At 40.3% G+C, this 20,649-nt stretch overlaps 1 protein-coding gene across 1 annotated transcript; it reads left to right on the top strand.

Annotated features, from left to right (window-relative positions):
- Positions 1 to 4,822: 4,822 nt before the first annotated feature.
- Positions 4,823 to 5,820, top strand: LOC146606981 (zinc finger BED domain-containing protein 4-like). Its single transcript, XM_085349144.1, has 2 exons — positions 4,823 to 4,986; positions 5,148 to 5,820. The coding sequence occupies exons 1-2, from the start codon at positions 4,823 to 4,825 to the stop codon at positions 5,818 to 5,820; spliced, it is 837 nt and encodes a 278-aa protein (XP_085205270.1).
- The last annotated feature ends 14,829 nt before the right edge of the window (positions 5,821 to 20,649 follow it).

Here is a 20,649-nt window from a genome sequence, read left to right as displayed (position 1 = left end):
GTAAGCCACCCCCACGCTCCGCCCCTGTTGAGCATTATAGCAAAACAAACAAACAAACAAAACGACCAAAAAAAAAACAACAACAACAACAATAAGCACAAAGCAGTCATTGAAGGACTTGAACCAAAGGCAAAAAATAACGTGCAAAAAAAGGGCAGTCGTGATTATAAAATAGGGAGTTTTTTTTTAACATAGATTAAACTCTTTAAATAAAACAACAAGTTTATGGGCTTTCTTGTTATTCACAAGTTTCAGCGATTTAGCCCAGAGTCTAAAGTCATTCAGCCATCTGTTTATACATGGTTTAGCTTTAAAGTATCTGCATTTGTGAAGAAAAAAATTTCCCATTAACAAAATCGTCCTAATCAACAGGTCAAAATCTGCATTCTCAGCAAGTATTCCAAATTTTATTACTGTCACTGTCAAATGTGGTAACTGAATTCTCCTGTCCAAAAATTAGTAGTAAGTCCATCTGTCCCTGGGGACTTGTTTAATGCCATTTTCATGACCACCAAATCCAGGGCCCTGTTTCAGGAAGCCGGTTTAGTGGAAAAACTGAGTAAGTATACCCTGAGTTAACGAAAACTCTGGGTTTTCGGTTTCACAAAGCGAGTTCAGCTGCAGCCTGAGTGAGTCACTATGACGACACACTCCGTGAAGCTAACCTGCCCCCTAGCAGGTTTACTACAACTAACCCTGACTGTCTCCGCCCCTTTGTCGGAAACCTGACAGTAGGAAGTGTCGGACATGGCGTGCCACTTCCTTGAAGAGCCAGTAGATCGTGAAGCCCAAATTCTCCGCAGAGCTCTCCGCCGGGAGAGAGTGATCAGAGCGCGTTTGGACATTTTATCATTTCCTGATGATTTTCTGTGCGAACGTCACCGTTTCTCAGCACAATCTATAATTTATTTGGATAACATCCTCAGGCCATATATTACGCATGTGACACATCGCGGACATGCTCTCAGTTCATTGCATATTATTTGTATTGCACTTCGGTTTTTTGCAAACGGGAGCTTTCTGTATAATATTGGTGACGCTGAGCACGTTTCCAAGGCTACCGTCTGTCGGGCAGTCAGGAATGTTACAGTTGCACTGAAACGTCTCCTGTACTCGTCTGTGGTGTTCCCCGGTCACAGACCCACAAGATTTATCAAAGAGGGATGCCACAAAATTGCAGGTATCAGGATGAACAAAACGTAATGTATGATGTGGTGATACTTGGACTACTACTTAAATTGCACATTTATTTTCAGGGTTCCCAGGCGTGATTGGCTGTACAGATGGCACTCACATTCCAATCATTGCTCCTTCAGTAAATGAAGGAGACTATGTGAACAGGAAGTCTTTCCACAGCATTAATGTACAGGTACATAGTTCCCTGTAGCATGTCAAACTAACAAATTATTTCATTATAGTAATGGATGCTAATTTGTGTTCTCTGCACTGTGAAGATCATATGTGATGCTGCCAACATTATCACAAATGTGGAAGCCAAGTGGCCAGGCTCTGTCCATGACTCACAAATATTCCGTGAATGTACACTGAGCACAAAATTTGGACATGGTGAGTTGAGAATACTTTAAAATATATAAAGACCAATTGCTTCAGGGACATTTGAACTGAAGTGTACCCTTCTGTCTTAGGAGAGTTCACTGGCTACTTGCTTGGTGATAGGGGGTATCCATGTTTACCCTATTTGCTTACCCCTTACCCTGACCCTGAACCGGGCCCACAGCAGCGATATAATCTGGCTAATTGCAGGACAAGAGCCAGAATTGAAATGACTATCGGAATGCTTAAGGCCCGGTTCCAGTGCCTGCAAAGACTCAGGGTCACCCCAGAAAGGGCATGTGACATTATTGTGGCATGTGTGATTCTTCACAACATTGCCACAATTAGAGGAGAACACTGTCCTTCTGAACCAAACATCAGCAGTGATCCAAACCATGAACATCCTGACCCTCCCACGGACATACAAGATGGAAGCGCAGTCAGAGACACCATATGTCACAATCATTTCCTTTGACCCATCACCTCAACATGTTGAAAGAAGAATAAACAGATTTTTTGTTCAACTGGCTTTATTGGTCGCCTGTATTTCCTGTACACAAAGTATTAAAAGATGTAAACCTCATAAAGTGTCTCTGTTGCTTCCTCCTCTGTAACAGCTGTCAATGTTTCTTCATTATTTTCCTGTAGTAAAGAAATAAACAACATTGCTGTTCTACTGTAAACTCATATAATCTGTGGAGTATTACTCACAACTGCATGTTGGTCTGGCTCAACAGGAGGCTGCACCAGATGCAGTACACCACCACCATCAACTGATAGAATATGAGGTTTATACAGGTCACTTATAACTTACAAGGGACCAAATGGCAATTAACAAACATACCAAGCACCTTACACTTCATTGTCATTATGCTCTCAAAGACAACCAAGACTGAGGGAAGGCAAAATCAGTAGGAAAATAACTTCACTACAAAATAATCCATTATGGTAAAGAGTTTATCAAATGAATGAGTAGCACTGCGAAGGTGACTGTGAAGAAAGGACGTATGCACATCATGTATTATTTTGAATTTACCCCCTATGTAGGCACTTGTGTCTTGCGGGGTTATTGACTCAGAGGATGTCCCCGCAGAGATGCCTTCGGCCACAGGGCGCCCACTGTTTTGGCTGAGGGCCAACTGCTCAGCCTCTGTGAGTGGTGGTGGTGGAGGACCCCCACCTGTTTTTCGGGCCTCCGCTTTTTTTCTGTTGGCTATAACGGGCCACATTTGAGCATACAGAGTAAGCAAATATGTACTTGTAATGTGCTCAGATAATTTCAATAAGTGCTTACAGAAAGAAAATTAATGTAGCCTCTAACTGCAATTGATTTACATGGGACAAACAGACCAAGCACTATGGCTCATAATACAATTACACCTTACCTGTTTGGACTATATTTTTATATTTCATTTTTACTTGCTGCCAGGCACGTTTGGGGCCTGTTGGGTTGCACCTGCGCTCACATCACGTCACAAAATAAAATGTATAAAATAACATATGATAAAATAACGTGTTAAATGGGTGGAAATCCCTCGATCAATGTTTATATTAACACTCACGCATTGACTCTGTCGGCTATGTTTTGCCATGCATGCTCCCTGTCTTTTGCAGCTGTGGCTAACTTTACTTTTTTCCGCGGAATTTGCATGTTATCGGCATATGCTGCCATCAGAATTTCGGCCTCAAGCGCTGTGAAATACATTGACCGCGCCTTCTTTCCCTCCGTCTCCATGGTGACTCGCTTAATCTGTGCTCCGCTTATCAGGGCTTTATGTATCCTCGTCCGCGCGCTTCACTTGGGGTTAAAGCAACTCCGCGTTGACTGAACTAATTGTTATCAGTCTTTCTGGAACGGAATATTCCGAGTTGGACAGTTCGGGGTTACTCAACCGTGAGTGTCGTTTTTCACTCTGAGTTTTCCAAACCGGCTTCCTGAAACAGGGCCCAGTTCCTCAATTTTAAACTCTGAATCCCACAGATCTTTGTAAGGCTTGTCAATACATGGGATGAGATTATGAATCTTATCAAAGAAACTATCAGAATCAGCTGCTGAATATTCTGAGGAGTACAATTTGGAATAAAAAGTGAAGACTTCCTTTTCAATCTTTCTGAAATCTTTACATTCAGTCCCATTTATCAACAAGCTTGAGATTAGATTTCTCTGCTGTCTACACTTTTCCAGCTTACTAAAATATGATGAGTTCTTTTCTAGTGATGGGTCGTTCGCGAACGAAATGGCTCTTAGAGCCGGCTCTTTGAAGTGAACGACGGGAGCCGGCTCCTTATTGGGAGCCGTGGGGTTTTTTTTTTCTTTCTCTTGCCCTCTCACTAACCTTTTTCGCTTAATGCCACACCTGAGCCTTGTGTTTGCGCTGAGCAGAGGGGGGAGGGAAGCAAACACAGCTGTGCGTTTGTGCCCCTCCCGCCTCTGCTCAGCGCTGGGCAGAGGGGGGAGGGGCGGTAGTTACACTCACAGCAGCAGTAGAACACGAACAGAGCAGGAGGGAGAGAGAGAAAGAGAGCAACAACAAGAGACAACGTCGTCAATTTAGAAAGGTACAGTAAAGAAAATGAGTGAAGCAACCAAGAAAACAAGCAAAATCTGGAACCACTTCAATTTTATTGACAGTACAAAGGCAGAGTGTAGAGTCTGCAAGAAAAGAATTTCATATAGAGCTGGCTCCACAAACAATATGAATAGGCAAGCAGGAAGGCTCTCTCCCAAAAAATCATCCCAGGCATATATGAAAGAGAACGTGCATCACTGCAAGAGAGGGTTAAAAAAGCCACAGCAGTGTGTCTAACAACTGACAGCTGGACATCCCAAACCACCACATCCTTCTTGTCAGTTACGTGTCACTTTATTGAAAATTATAAAATGGTATCCTGTCTTCTGGATTGTTTTGAGTTCAGTGACAGACACACTTCTGAGAACTTAGCAGAAGAGCTGCTCAAAGTGGCAAAAGAGTGGGATGTGGAAAAGAAAGTGGTTTGCTGTGTTACTGACAATGCAGCTAACATAACAAAAGCAATCAAAATCCTGAAATGGACCCACCACCCATGTCTTGCGCACACAATTAACCTTGTTGTGAGAGATGCTTTGAAGGTGATGAAGCCAGCTGTGGACAAAGTGAAGGCAATAGTGGAATTTTCCCACAGGAGCACAACAGCCACACACAAGCTCAAATCTACCCAACAACAGATGGGCATGCCTGAGCTAAAGCTCAAACAAGAATGTATCACAAGGTGGAACTCAACCTTTCATATGCTAAAACGGATTCTGGAGTCCAAGGATGCTGTCATCTCTACCCTGGCAGTTATCAATGCACCGGTTGACCCTCTGAGCCATGAGGAATGGGAGGTACTACAGCAGGCATGCACTGTTTTGGAGCCATTTGAGCAGGTCACCGTGGAGATCAGTGCAGACAGGTGAGTGTGCAAATGTTATTGCATTATTATTATTATTAGTAGTAGTCGTAGTTAGTTGCATTGCTGGTATGAAAAGTAGATTAGACATGATCATAAATAATAATATACTGCTGAATTTTAAAAAAGCATAATTTTGAAACTTGTTATGTACTCTTTTTCAGCCATGTCACAGCCTCCAAAATGTTAATCCTGTGCAAGGGTCTGCAGAGAGTGACAGCTGAACACCAAACCAGAGTAACTACTGGAAAAGTGAAAGAGTTGGTGGATGCTCTCTGTGCATCCATGGACAGAAAATTCCACAGAATGGAATATAATGCTGTTCTCTCTGAAACCACCATTCTTGATCCAAGATTCAAGAAGCTGGTCTTTAATGACAACAGAGCGGTGGATGAAGCTCTTCAGAGAATAACTGCAGCAGCAAGATCCAGCCAACCAACTCCACTGCCAGGGAACCAAGAGGGAGAAGAGGCAGAAGAGGATGAACAAAAGGAGCAACAAGCATCTGCTGTTTGGAGGTTCTTTGAAGAACGAGCAAATAGAGACACTACCAGAAGGAATCCCTCAGCAGATGTAATACTGGAAGTGAGATCCTACATTGATGAGCCCCTTTGCCAGAGAAGTGCAGATCCACTGAGCTGGTGGGAGAAAAAGGCTTATACTTATCCACGTCTTACCCAGGTGATGACACGGAGACTTTGCATTGTAGCAACATCAGTCCCCTCAGAGAGAATCTTCTCCAAAACAGGACAGATAATGAATGACAGAAGAAACCGGATCAGCTCCTCAAAGCTAAGGCACTTGATATTCCTGAATGCCAACCTTTCCGTCAATTAAAGATCTGGTTGTTCATGTTTTCTTTTTGTTTTGCATATTTTAATTGATATTTTATTGTGTTGTGGTTTGTAGTGTTTTGTGTTCTTTCGTTTTGAATTGGTTTAAAAGGAAAAAAGCTGAAAATTTAAAAGGAAAAAAGTTGAATTGTAAATAGTTGGTTTTTGTACTTATAATTTATTTTTTTTTACATTTTGTGTGCTGTGAATAAATACAAGAATATTTATATGATAAACATTTATAAATAAAAAAGACATTTTTTACATTAGTAGTTCATTGTGTGCATGATTTTATATTGTTGTTAATAATAAATTACTTAAAGCAATAAAACAACCTGAAGAGCCGGTTCGGAGCCGAAAGAGCCGGCTCTTTTTAGTGATCTGAGCCGAAAGAGCCGGTTCTCTAAAAAGAGCCGGAAATCCAATCACTATTCTTTTCACCTGCCTCAATCCACTTGGCTCTCGATCTTATAAAGGCACCGTGGGCTTTCTCTAGGTAAAGATCGTCCAATTTAGTTTGTGACTCCATCAATTTATTCTTCTCTTGCACGTTTAGTTTTTCTTTACTACAGCACTGAGTTATTTCACGAAGTAAATTACTTTCATATTCCCGTTTTTCCCTGTTCAGTTCTTTGCAGAATTTTATAGTGAATTCTCTGATTTTGAATTTAACAAATTCCCATTTCTGTATATTACCCACTACTGAGTCATCATTTTTTATATCTGTAATTATATGTCTAATTTTATCACAATACTTGTCCTTATTTAAAAGGCTGGCATTAAATTTCCAATATCCTCTGCTACTACGTCTCATCCTTGTTGGTTCTAAGACAAGATCAATGAAACAGTGATCAGAAAGGGGTGCATTGGAGATTTTAGATTGTGAAGTACACCTCAAAATGTCATCGCTCACTAACCAATAATCAAGTCTTGACCTGCTTTCTCCATTAGGTTTAAACCAAGAATAATTCTTAACTCCAGGATTCAAACTTCTCCAAATGTCTGTAAAATTATTATCACTAGAAAAGTTCTCAATAATGTTATTCTGTTGCCTCCTTCCTAAGCGAGGAGGCCATCTGTCCATCCATTCATCTGGTGTCATGTTCCAGTCTCCTCCTACTAGGATGTAATCTGTGGGGTACATAACTTTAAACTCTGAAATAACATTTGTTAGATTTTCCAATAGACTTTTATTTTGACCCTCATTATTATGTCCATAAAGATTTGTAACAATTAGAAATATACCTTCGCTCTTCAAGACTGCAGTTAACCAATGACCCTCACTATCAGCTTTATATGTTATAATCTCCCCTGGGAACTTATTAAAACAAATCGCCACACCTCCAGATCTGTTAGATCCATGACTGAAAAGAATCTTGTCTCCCCACTGATTAGCCCAAAAGGTAGCATCGGCATCCACAGAGTGAGTTTCTTGTAAAAACAGACAATGACATTTTTGCACCTTGCAAAATAAAAAAAGTGCCTTTCTCTTAACAATTTCCTTCAAACCCCGAACGTTTAATGAACCAAAAGAAATTTTTGAGTGAACCATAATAAGAATATGCTAAGAAAATAACTTTTTTTAAAAAAGAAAAGAAAAATATATAAATATGAGTTTAAATTGTAACACTTGTCACCAACTCAGTGACTAATAATCTTTAACTTTAAGTAGAACTCTTTTGTCCCATTAATAATATTCCACTGTATACAGTCTTACATCAAGTCTTTCATTCAACGTCGATGATCCTCCGTCCTTCGATGTATCCATGAGGACCCCGGAAAAAGGCCCGTTTCCCAGCCCGTCTGGCTTGTTCAATTTGCGGCCACAGCCGCCTCCTCTCTTCCCAGTCCTCCCGCGGCAGTACCTCAGCGAAGTGGAAACCCCCGTTCTTACAGACAGCCGAATCTTTGGTGCGACGCCAAATCTCCTCTTTAGCGTGTCTCAGAGCAAACAGAATGATGATATGTCGGACCTTGTTCTCAATCTTCTTCCCAACTCTATGCACCACATCCACAGATTCTTCAAGCTTTGATATCATATCAGGTGCGATCTTGCCAAGAATTCCAATAACCAGCGATCTGACATCGTCATCTCTTTTCTCTTCTAATCCTTTAATCCGGAGGCACCACCTCATTTTGTACCTTTCTTGCTCTCTCACTCTCTCCTTGAGATCGTAGTTATCTTTGGTCAACTGCTCGTTTCGTCTCTCCAACTCTTTAACCTTTTGTTTACATTCTTTCACCTCCTCCGAGTTGAACTGAACCGCTTTGGCTAGGCTGGCTAGCATCGTACTAGCTTGCTTGCATTGCACACTCAGGTCAGCTAGCTGCTCGTCCACTCTTTTTTCAAGGTTTAGAATCGCTTTCAATATAGTAGCATTGGAGACTTCGTCACTTTCACTTATCTCTGCTGACTTAACTTTCTTTTCTGCAGGCTTCTTACAAGGTGTAGATGGAACCGAATCATTGCCCCGTTCCCTTTTGCTCATCACTGCTACGTCCATTGCTACGTAGTCATGATCCGTTCCTTCTCTGCTGTCTTCCCTTCCATCACATGGCGATGTTGTTTCTTGTTTTTTGAGGTCGAGTTTGAATTTAGCAGGTTTAACTATACTTGGGGCAGTCATTTTACTACTTTCGAGTGGAAACAATAACGAACACAAAGTAAATTCTGGGACAAGTTCAACGAGCTCCTAATTTGTACGACTGCTCAACACGCCATCTTGCGCCACCACGGATGATGGCGACAGAAACTCTGGTCGTGTCTTTTTTTTTTAAAACTTTATTTAACAAACAATGAGTATACAACATACGAACAGATGAAGTATACAAAACAACAGAACATTAACACAAAAAGCCAAGGGTAAAAGAAAAAGGTAACAATTATAAGAATACACGCAAAAATTCACATACATATATTGTTTTGGGAGCCTTTTTGTTGGTGGAGTCTGATATTGATTGTATGTACATTTCCACATCCTTAAAATAATGACAGAAATATGGTGTTTTGTTAGTAAACTTACATTTATGGATAAAAAATTTAGCTAAAAGTATTAACAAATTTATCATAAAAAAACATTTATCATACTTCTTGGGGAACTTAAAGAAACAGAATAAAACATTTTCCCATCGTAAAGAAAACTCCCTTAAAATATGGACAATAACAAACCTGCTAAATTCCTTCCAGAATCTCTGTGTAAAAGAACAGTACCAAAAAAGATGTGTCACAGTTTCTGGATGATCCCCACAGAAAGTACAATTAGTATTAATGTCCCTTTTAAATTTTACCATGTAGTGACTGGCTGGATAACATTTATGTAGAATTTTAAATGAGACTTCTTTCACCTTATTTACAATCAAATATTTATGGGGGACCATCCAGACTGTCTTCCACTTGATATCTGGAACATATCGGTTCCAATAAGATATTACATATGGGAGAGAGACGATATCTTCTTGGAATAAACTACGTATTCTCTTATTGCTGTTACCAAGTTCCTGTGAAAAGCAGATTTTTCCTATTGGTGACTCAGCTGGATCAGGGAGAGCATAGGTGTCAAACTCTGGCCTGCGGGCCAAATTTGGCCCGCAGCCTAATTACATTTGGCCCGCGAAGCCATACCAAATTATTATTAGAGCTGGCCTACTGGTATTATACAGCTAATATATATATTGTTTAGTATTAAGCTTTGCTTGTTCCATATTCAGTTTTTCAGAAAAACTTGTTTGAGTCCATAAGAAGAGATTCATTCTTAAATCTGGAGGAAGATTTTTTTTTCAGTAAATATTAATGTTAGCCCGCGACCTTGTTCCAGTTTTGAATTTTGGCCCACTGTGTATTTGAGTTTGACACCCCTGAGGGAGAGTGACTGAGGTAGATATTGAGCTGTCAGTGTTTTTATATAATATTAAAGTCCCTGAGGGTATGGCACCAAGCACCATTGAGAATTCCTGAACACTGATTGGAAAATTATATAGTGCAATAAAGTCGTTGTAAGTAAGTAGTTGTCCCTCTTTATTAACCAGCTGAGCCACCAATAGGATCCCATTTTGGACCCAAGTTTCCAGGAAAAGTGATTTATTTTTCTATAAAATATCTCTGTTGTTCCAGATGAGGTATTTGTGAGGTGAGAAGTTGTGTTTATAAATGAGGGTCCACGCTAAGAGGACCTGCTTATGGAAGGATGAAAGCTTTACAGGGAGTTTCTCAACATTGTAATTACAATTTAAAACAAAATTAAAGCCACCAAAACGAGAGAAAATATAATGTGGTATAAAGTTCCAGATAGAGGTAGGGTTTTTAAGAAAATGTTTGGCCCAATTAATTTTGAAAGTGTTATTTAAAGTAGAAAAGTCTAAAACGTTAAGCCCACCTGATTCGTACTTATTCATCACAACAGTTTTTCTAATATAATGCGTACGGTTTTTCCATATAAAATTAAAGAGCATACGGTCAACATCTTTACTAATTTTCTTATCCAGATGTAAGGAGACAGCAGCATATGTTAATCGGGATATCCCTTCTGCTTTAGTAATTAACACTGTACCTTTCAAAGACAAGTCCCTTTGCAGCCACTGGTTGAACTTTTTTAGGGTTTTCTGTATAATTGGAGTGAAGTTTGAAGAGAATCTTGATTTTTGGTCTTTGGATATTAACAGATTGGGATTGGGGCTGCAGCTGCAGTAATGCGGACGCTGGACGCCGGTCAGTCGTGGTGAAGAGGGAGCTGAGTGTAAAAGCGAAGCTCTCAATTTACCGGTCGATCTACGGTCGATCTACGTCCCTACCCTCACCTATGGCCACGAGCTGTGGGTAGTGACCGAAAGAACGAGATCGCGGATACAAGCGGCAGAAATGAGCTTCCTCCGAAGGGTGGCTGGCCTCTCCCTTAGAGATAGGGTGAGAAGTTCGGCCATCTGGGAGGGGCTCAGAGTAGAGCAGCTGCTGCTCCACATCGAAAGGAGCCAGCTGAGGTGGTTCGGGCATCTGACAAGGATGCCCCCTGGGTGAGGTGTTTCAGGCATGTCCCACCGGGAGGAGGCCCCGGGGGAGACCCAGGACACGCTGGAGAGGTTATATCTCTCGGCTGGCCTGGGAACGCCTTGGTGTTCCACCGGATAAGCTGGAGGAGGTGGCTGGGGAGAGGGAGGTCTGGGCCTCTTTGCTTAGGCTGCTGCCCCCGCGACCCGGCCTCGGATAAAGCGGATGAAGATGGATGGATGGATATTAACAGTCCCAAGTATGTGACTTCTTGTCTAACAGAGATATTACAGATAGTATTTGCAGGGCAGTCTTTAATTGCTAGTAACTCACACTTTTTTAGATTTAGGCATAAACCAGAGGCCTCAGAGAAATCACTAATTTAGTAAGAGCTGGAGGGATTTGGTTTGCATTCTTCAAGAAGAGTGTGGTGTCATCGGCTAACTGGCTGATGATGAGCTCCTTATCAGCTATGGTGATTCCTTGTACAACACTGTTTGAAATATTAGTTGCAACAATTTGTGTACAAAGTAAAAATAAATATGGTGAAATAGGACATCCTTGGCGAATACCACGTTTCAGGTCAAATCTCGGGGTGGAGCCGTTAATCATTTTAATAGAACTATTGCCATTTGTGTATAAGGTTTTGACAGCTTTACAGAAAAACTTGCCAAAGCCAAATTTTTCCAAAGAGTGGAAAATAAATTGATGTTCAATTGTATCAAAAGCCTTATAAAAATCCAGGAAGAGAATGAAGCTATTGTCAGATACCAAATCAGAGTAATCAAGTAAATCCAAAACCAGTCTAATGTTATTAGAAATGTGTCTGTTTCTCATAAAGCCCGATTGTGTCTCATCAATAATTGTTTCCAAGACCTCTTTAATTCTGTTAGCAAGTATTAAAGCCATAACCTTATAGTCATTATTGAGCAGGGAGATGGGTCTCCAATTATCAATAAAGAGTAAGTCTTTGTTTGGTTTTGGAATAAGTGTTATGAGACCTTGAGTTAGAGAAGGAGGGAGGATGTTATTCTCTATACTTTCTGTAAAAACCTGCAGTAAAAATGGAGCCAGGAGATTAGAAAATGATTTATAAAACTCTGCAGTCAAACCATCTGTGCCGGGAGATTTATTGGCCTTAAGTGCAGAAATGGAATTACAAACTTCCTCCACAGTCAGAGGGCTGTCACAATAACTTCTATCTTCCACAACAATAGATTTTAGGTTTTTAATATTATTGAAAAATCCTGTTGAGACAGCCTCATTATATTTTGAGTTGTATAGTTTAGTATAGAATTCGGCACAGAAATGTGAAATTTCTCCAGGATTGTCAGAGACAATGCCATTAATATTTAGTTGATGAATAGAGTTTGTTTTTGATCTGTATTTTTCAAGTCTGAAAAAGTAAGCAGAATTTTGTTCGCCCTCCTCCAGCCACCTCTTCCTGGATCTTATGAAAGCACCCTCAGCCTTGCGTCGATATAAACCATCCAGTTTATTTTGAAGTTCTAGTAAACTTAATTTATCTTCCTCTGAGATTTCTTCTGGAGACTTCTGGTAATAAGAGGCAATTCTGCTTATTACTTCTTGTTCTTCAGCTTTCCTTAATTTAGCAATTTGACTCCCATATCTTCTCAATTTGCATGCTTCAAATTTAAAAAGTTCCCAATTGGTACAAAAGGACTTCTCTCTGTTAGCTTTGTTCCAATAATAAACAATTAATTTATTAATCTGCATGTTAACCATTTTATCTTTTAGTAAAGAATTATTTAACTTCCAATAAGAGAATTTATGAGGTATATTATCCAGTGTAAACATTCGGACGTTAATGTAAATTGCTCTATGATCAGTGAGGGGAGTGGCAAGTATATTAACAGTAATATTATCTTTATCAATACAGTCAGAAACAAGCCAAAAGTCAATACGTGATTGCCTGGATCCTGTCTTATTGCTCCAAGTAAAGAGTCTATCATCTGGAAATTTTTCTCTCCAAATATCCACAAGATTAAATTTTCCCATGAAATTTTTTAAGTTTGCACTGTATGAAGACTGCTGCCCTGGAGGCCACCTATCAACCGTATTGTCTAAAGCAATGTTAAAGTCTCCACCAATTAAGAGGACTGAATTTGGGTATTTGGAGAGCCAGCAATTAATTCTTTCTTCTAAGGAGTCAAGTAATTTATCATTTTCAGTTTTATTATTGTAACCATATATATTTACTGCAATGAAAGTACTGTTATTGTGTCTGATTAGTGAGCAGAGGTAGTGTCCTAAGGTGTCACAGTCAGAGTGTAACACATCTACAGAAAAAGAATTTTTAAGCGTGCCAACTCCAGCAGAACGCTCAGAGCCATGGGACAACCAGACTTCATTACCCCATTGTGATTTCCAAAAATTTGTATCAGCAGGTGTGGAATGACTCTCTTGGAAAAAGCAAAAATCTGTTTTAAATTGTTTGGCAAATAAAAACAAAGCTTTGCGTTTACATGTTTGTCTTAAACCCCTGGTAGAGAAACAAATGAAAAAGACAAAGTTATTAGAAAAAAGAAAGAGAAAAAGTAAGTTCTAAACTTCTACAACTAAGAATAGATCTATAGGATAAGGGGACCGGGTGCTGCACAATTTAGGTAGTAGAACAGTAAAAACCCTGAGTGACTAAGCTTATAAAAATACAGTATTTAACTATCTGCTATGGTTTAAATATAGCATTTTATAGATAAACACACTCTTCAACACAAAATAAAGCTTTAACCTGAGGGTGAAAATATCAAGTTCACCATGTAAACAAGCTTACAGAAATGTCATTTCGGAGACTGAATAAGCGTCTCTATGAAGGAGGGAAAACTTCTGATCCACTGATGAATCCTCGGCCTCCCACGAAATAAGCCGGCTTACCCTCCTTACGGGCTTTGTCTATCATCGGCCACAGTTTGTCACGACGTTCTCTGTCCTCCCTGGACAGATCTTCAGCGAACCTCAAATGATTGTCCTGCAGGTAGGAGGATGTTTTGGCTGCTTTCCATACAGCATCTCTGTAGATTCGGGAGGTGAACTGCACGATGATGCCTCTAGGTCTGGTGCTACCTTGTCGCTTGGCTCCGAGTCGGTGTACGGTGTCGATGACGTCAGGCAGCCTATGATTTTGTTCTGGCAGAACAGACTGGCATATCACAGTCACCTTTCCCCTTACGTCTTCTTTCTCAGCCTCCCTGACTCCATGTAGTCTGAGATTCCACCTCCTGGAATATCTTTCCAACTCAGAGATTCTCTGTTGGCAGTTGTCCACTCGACCTTCCTCTTTAGTTACTTTTTTTTCCAAGTCGCAAACTTTCCCCTTCATATCTTTCATTTCCGCGCACACAAAATCAATCGTCTTTTTGAGACCCTCAATCTGGAGCGTATTCTCTTTCACCATGTTCGAGTTCTCTCTCACCATGCTCTCAATGTTATCAGACCTGGTGTTTATTAGTGCCGACAGACGAGAAATTATCTCATTTACATCAACTGGGTCAGAGTTGCTGCGTTTGTACATCACCTTCTTCGGAGCTGGCGATTTGAGAGGTGTAACAGGGAGAGGTGGGAACTCATCCACTTCTTCTTCGGCTAACGTGAGTGCCACCGTAGTAGCTGCGTAGTTATGGAAGCTATCCATTAGCACGTTGCTGGGCGTAGCACTCTCCTCGTTAGCATTCTCAGGCGCTATCTTAGACTTGGAACTTTCCAGTCCCCTTTTCGCTCCTTTCTGATTAAGCATTCTGCTGCTTCTTGCCCTATGATTGCTGTATCTTCTCTTATTTAGTGAATTGTTAGTGTTAGCAGCATAAAGTTGAGGTTTTACCGTTGTTCACGAACTTTCTGTGCAGAACTCGGTAGAGAGCGTCTACTCACTCCGCCATTTGGCACACCCCCGATCGGGTTGTGACAGTGTCCAAATTCATCGGCTGCATCCTCCCGAGGACCCGGCCTTCGCAGCGTACGTGGGCTGGGTCCTCAGAAGGTTGGATATGCTGGAAGTAAAGAGCTGGGGAAATTGGACAGTCTAGCCTTCTGATTAGCGTCACCGCTGTCTCGGTGGAGTTTAATAAACTCAGCCGTCTGCTCCTTGCTATCTGCAATATAACAGGACACTGGAGTAAATTCTCGACCGTCTCATACTTCTGTTTAATCAGTTTTCTGTTTGATGTTTATTCAGCTGTGTAAAAACCAAGGAGGAACCCACCCGGGGGATTAATAAAGTTTTATTTTATCTAATCTAATCTAATAACTTTAATCTCAGCCAAACCGATTTACTCACGAACAAACAAAACACTGAAAAAAGCCAAACAATAACATTTTTAGGTTGTCTAAGTAAGTTATGCAGGCCCGTGCAGGGGGGGGGGGGGGGCTGGAGGGGCTTGAGCACCCGCCCCTTTCCTGATGGGTGCCCAAAGTGCCCTTTTGTTGAGGCAACTTTTAAAAAACATTTTTTTTTTTTAATTTATTTTTATGTGTGTGTGCGTGCGGAGTCCTGTCTGTGCCCCTCAACAATAATATTTAACTATTAATCACAGTTTTGCTAAATAAAAGGATCTGGCTTGCATCAGTCACATGATCACATTTAACCAATGATCGCCCTTGATGGCAGAACGCGCTGGTTACGAGCCGGGAACGAGCTCACAAAGAGCACGCGCATTTGTTGCGGTCCGGAGCTGTAAGAGAAACACAAGTTAACTCAGAGACACAGACTGATGCGACAAACCCAGTAAGTAGCTGTACAGCGTACACTGTAGTGTGTAGCACCCAGGAGTATTAGCTTATTACGTACACGTTGGTAAGTTGTCTTGTGGCAATTTGACGAACTGAAACAAACGAGCGTGCTGTGTGTGCAACAGCGTGACAAACATTACCTGTCCTTTTATTAACTGCACAAGTAGTGCTGGTCATAGCTGCTAGCTCACTGGGTAAGGCTGTCATAGGTCTGTAGCTCTGTCACCGTTTTAGGGAACATATTTAGTTTTAAAGTAAGTTACAGAGCATTTCCTGCCTTTCTGGGGGGATTATATTTCACTAAAAAACGATCTAATATGCATGTCCACATAATTATGCATTATTATAATATTTTAAAAAACACACGCTGTATTTTAAAGAACATACTTTAAGAAGCAGATTATATTAGATTTATATTTTAAATAAGACAAAATTTGGATTTTACAGCAGTAACATTATTGTATCTCTGCAGTTTAAACATGTAATAAGCTTTGCCCTGCACAGAGTGGATAGTGAAACAAATGGAATCATCATAAATACATTATTTCATATTTATTACTTCCCCCTCCTCATTGCTTTATTATTGTAGCTCTAGTAATGAATAATAATGTAAGGATTCTGAATCAGCACCGTGATGCCCATAGTATATACAGTATTCTGAAGAAGGTCTAAAATGTCACTGTGTGTGCGTGCATGTGTGTGTTTTATGTATATGGATTTTTTTAAATTATTACTCATGATATAACATTGTCCAGACATGGCTGGTAAGGACATGAGGAGGAAACAGTAGGAGCTGTGTGAGGCTACTAAAGGCAGGGCTATAACATTTTTCTGTCATCATTTTATTATAGATTAAGTGCAAGAGTTGTTAGGTGTGGATAATTAGATTATAGTTTATTGCAATAGCAAGTTGTGCCTTGTTCTCAGATGGACAGCAAGTGGAGAGTGATATATGAAATGATGGAAGGAAGAAGAGAAGCAAAGAGTGATTCACAGGCAGAGCCTAATTTGTTTCTCACAGTTTTTTGTTGCCTTATGGTTCCAAGCGCTGTCACCAATCTTTGCATTTTGTTATTATCTCATGACACTTGTTTAATCAGCTACCATCTCTCCTATGGACTTTTTAATGTCTACAGTCTCAGATCAACACAGCCCTGCCCTTCAGCACTATCCACAGCAACCCCTCAACAGCAACATTGTACCCATCAGGTAAAACATCGACTACGTTTGCTTTGCCTTGTCGCCACCTCACAACAGTGATATAGTATGATGCGATCCCATATTAGATTGTTGATGAATGTGTGTTGTTGTTATTCAGCCTGGTTCAATGTGCCCCTTTTTAACTTTGAGCACCCGCCCCTTTAAACGTCTCTGCACGGCCCTGGACTTATATATCATGTTTAACCTGAGTAGCGAAAGTCCGCGGTGATCTGAAAATGATGTGCCGGGAGTTGTGCCTTTCTCGGTGGCTTCAGTGACCCTCGAGCTCCCGGCTGGCTATAGTGCTGGTGGGTAGCAGACGTCTCCGAAAACGTCGAAGCACTTTTGCAAATATGCGGTATCTTGATAAACCGAGCAGATATTTGATGTTTACACAGCTACTTTCTCGCCTGAAAATATGTTAAAAGTTTATTTTGTGACCCAGAAAGATTAGTATGAGTAATTTTAAAACTTAGTAGCGGCCGCCAAATTGAGGAACTGGATTTGGTGGTCATGAAAATGGCATTAAACAAGTCCCCAGGGACAGATGGACTCACTACTAATTTTTATAAATTCTTCTGGAAGGACCTAAGAACTTTATTGTTTGATGCATTAAAGGAATCGATAGAGAAAAAAAGAACTGATGCCGAGCATGAAACAAGCGCTGATAACCCTGATCCCTAAATCGGGTAAGGATAAAAGAATTTTAGACAATTTAAGACCCATCACCTTAAACACTGACTATAAGATCCTGTCTGGAGCTGTAGCTGAGAGGCTAAAGAAAGGCATCTCAAACATTATCAGTGAAACGCAATCAGGTTTTTTGAAAGGAAGACTAATTCATAACAATATTAGGCTGGTTTTGGACCTCCTTGAGTACAGTGAAATAATCCAAGATGTCACGGTCCTGAGTCTGTGGACTCAGTGTTTTTCTGTTTGTATTAGTTATCTTTGATTTCATGATGTGTTTTGATTCTCTTGGGTTTGATTTTTGTCGCTAGTATTCCTAACTCCCTAGGTCCTTGGCATTTCTTGTGTTCTCCTTCTTAGGTCGTGGTTCTGTGTTACTTCTGTTAGTATTGTTAAGGTTCAAAGTTGAGGAAGGAGAGTACACACCACCCATGGTCCAGTAGGTCTTTGGTCAAACAATGATTTTAATGAACACACGTGTGGGAAGACAACTCTGTACGCAGACAGGAAGTAGTCTTCGACTTAATCAAAGCATGAACAGATATTTTATAGCATCAGGGTTTGTTTACTGACGCCCCTTCATGCGTCACCGGTACATTTTATACATAGATCAGATCAACATCATCATGACTTTTCACCTAGAAAATCATCTTCTATTTTCATGGCTAGCCCTTCCTGTCTACCTTTCAGTTCTTGTCTTGTTCCTCTTTCTTGCCGAGACAACAAGGAACGGTTCCTCTTTTACCGAGACACTTTTGCAGTTACAACCAGACATGAGTAATCTCTCCTCTAAATAAATTTAACTCTATGTGTGTGTGTGTCACGACCTCACATGCTCTTTGTGTCACCTCTTCACCTGTTGCACTTCTGACCTTTTACCAGACCAGAGGCTCACTGAGACTATGTGTATGTCTTCTACTAAATAAATGTTTTAATCAAGAACCTCTACTTAAAAGCTTAATATAAAATGATCTGATATATAAGTGTTTTGTAAGCATGTATTGCGATTCCTTCTATGGCTCCAAGTCACTTGCACAATAGATTGTCCGAACATCGCGCCGAACAAAGCTTCCGACCCCCAATTAATTGACCGAGCTCCAACTCTTTAATAAGCACAGATATGCATTGTGTATAAAATAGTCATAACTGCTTAAGGCCTTCTTAAAGCTATCTGTTACATTGTTAAAGCCTCGTCTTAGCCTGCGGCTCAAAATAACTATCTGCTTTCACTTCTGCATACAACTTCCTGTCAGCCTGCAACTCAGTCTTTCTGAAAGAGACACTGTTTAACCCCTGAATGCAATATAAACTCCAGATTTTATTATTAATGCAATGGTAATGATGACAATTATTTAACAATAGCAGTAAAATAATTTCCCTGCTCCACACTCCCTCTCACGACCTCTGGAACACCAGAGGTCGCAATACATTGTGGTTCAGCAGGCCTCGAGATCTCCAGGATCCTCGCCCCTCCTGTGGTCGCCGAGATCTTCTGCAAAGGAAACAAAACACCTTTTCTTGCATCTCCCTAACTTATCCTTTTTGGGACTCTTTAATCAAAAGCATGATCCTAATTATGCTCTTAACTTATTGACTTGTATTTATGTATATTCTTCAACGTTCCTCATCACTTTAAACTCTTTAAGCCCTGCTTTCACGTCCAGTTGCTCGCTCTATTTTCCCTTATCTGATCATCAACATCCTGTGCACAAATTGTCGCTGCTGCAAGTTCCTCTACTCCAAAAGAAAACAACCACTTTAATCAATTAAGTTTAAGCATATAAGCAATTACTCCTGTATACATTTCATCATAGCTAAATGCTGCCTTGAAACAACTCCTATGTGTTAACACTAACTTCATTTTAAAACCTCACATTTCCTATGTTATCACCTGTTTTTGGTATAGCCTTTTTTATTTCATTTGCTCCCTTTAATGTAACAATACCTTCTAATTCTAATTTATCAGACTTAACCACAATATATGCTTTCCTTACTCTTTAGTCCTTCTTTAAGTTCAGTCAAAAAGCTAAATGAATTTAGGGCCTTTTGCCTGGAATCAATACTGTCATGTGTGTTTCTTAACTCTGTGTCTGTAAGCGTGCAATCCTTCAATAACTTCAATAACTCATATCAAAAAATGCAATATGTATAAAAATCATTTCTATTTATAAGCTCCCCCTTTATCCTAAAAATACCTCCTATGTAATATCTGTATGTATAAGCCTACATTATAACCACTACTTCTAGAAATCAAAAAGAAATCAAAGCTGTTCTACTCCTTCAACCCTCACTAATTTTCCCTCTAAGACTTATTCACAGCTTTGAAAAACCGGCATTGTATCTTCTAAACAGGATTCAGTTCTGTCATGGTCCTGGGCCATGTTGGCCCAGTATTCTTGGTTCCTTGTATTTTCGCTCCTTATTTAGGCCAGGTTTTCTGAGGTGTCCTGTTGTGGTGTTCCCTAAGTGTTTTTTCCCTTTGTGACTCTTACCCCCTTGTGCCCCTCTGTGTATTTATGAGCTCTCGTCTCTCTTTGTGTTTATTCCATGTTTCCCCCAGCCTGTTATGTCTGTGTTCTCCCCGTGCTCTCTCTCCTCCTGTCTGAACCTCTGTGTACTTCCTGTTTTACTTTGACAGTCTCTCGTCAGTATGCGTAATGTTGTGTTCACTCCTGCCCTGTCTCGTTATGTTTATCAGTATCCCCTGTGTTCCCCACCTGTGTGTAATCTCCCTGTGTTCTCTGGGTGTATTTAAGTTGTGTCTTCTGTTATGGTAGTTGCTGGTTTGTCTGTGTTGTTTCCCCTCGGTCTCCCTGCGTCTCGTTTCTGGTTTGTGTTATTAGCTTACCCAGTTTAGGTTTCCGGTTTCTTGTTTTTCCACCAGTGCTGTTTTGTGCCCACCGTTGTAAATAAATATTCACCTACACCAGAGCTGCCGCCTTTTGGGTCCTTTTCTACAACTCCACACGGCTTGCCTCGCAAACCGTGACAAGTTCACTTTTAATCCTTTAACCTTAACTTAAAAATAACAGTTTCAGTTTTACCATATCCAAATGATCAAAAACCCAAAAGGTCCTAAAATGATCCTAAATTATTAAACAATTAAATTATTAAACCCTAAACCCCCCTTTATCTTGATACATTTCATGTGTCAAGATACTATACAAAACTTAAAAATGCTCAGTTTCCCCACTCATGATCCAATGTATGTCATAA

This window comes from Diplotaxodon limnothrissa, unplaced genomic scaffold (genome assembly GCF_057381915.1).
Source record: "Diplotaxodon limnothrissa isolate DT_005_m unplaced genomic scaffold, D_limnothrissa_male_GT1.1 unmapped_scaffold_1, whole genome shotgun sequence".
Taxonomy (NCBI): domain Eukaryota; kingdom Metazoa; phylum Chordata; class Actinopteri; order Cichliformes; family Cichlidae; genus Diplotaxodon; species Diplotaxodon limnothrissa.
The sequence above is the reverse complement of the archived record's forward strand: the minus strand, read 5'-3'. Positions and strand labels throughout refer to the sequence as shown.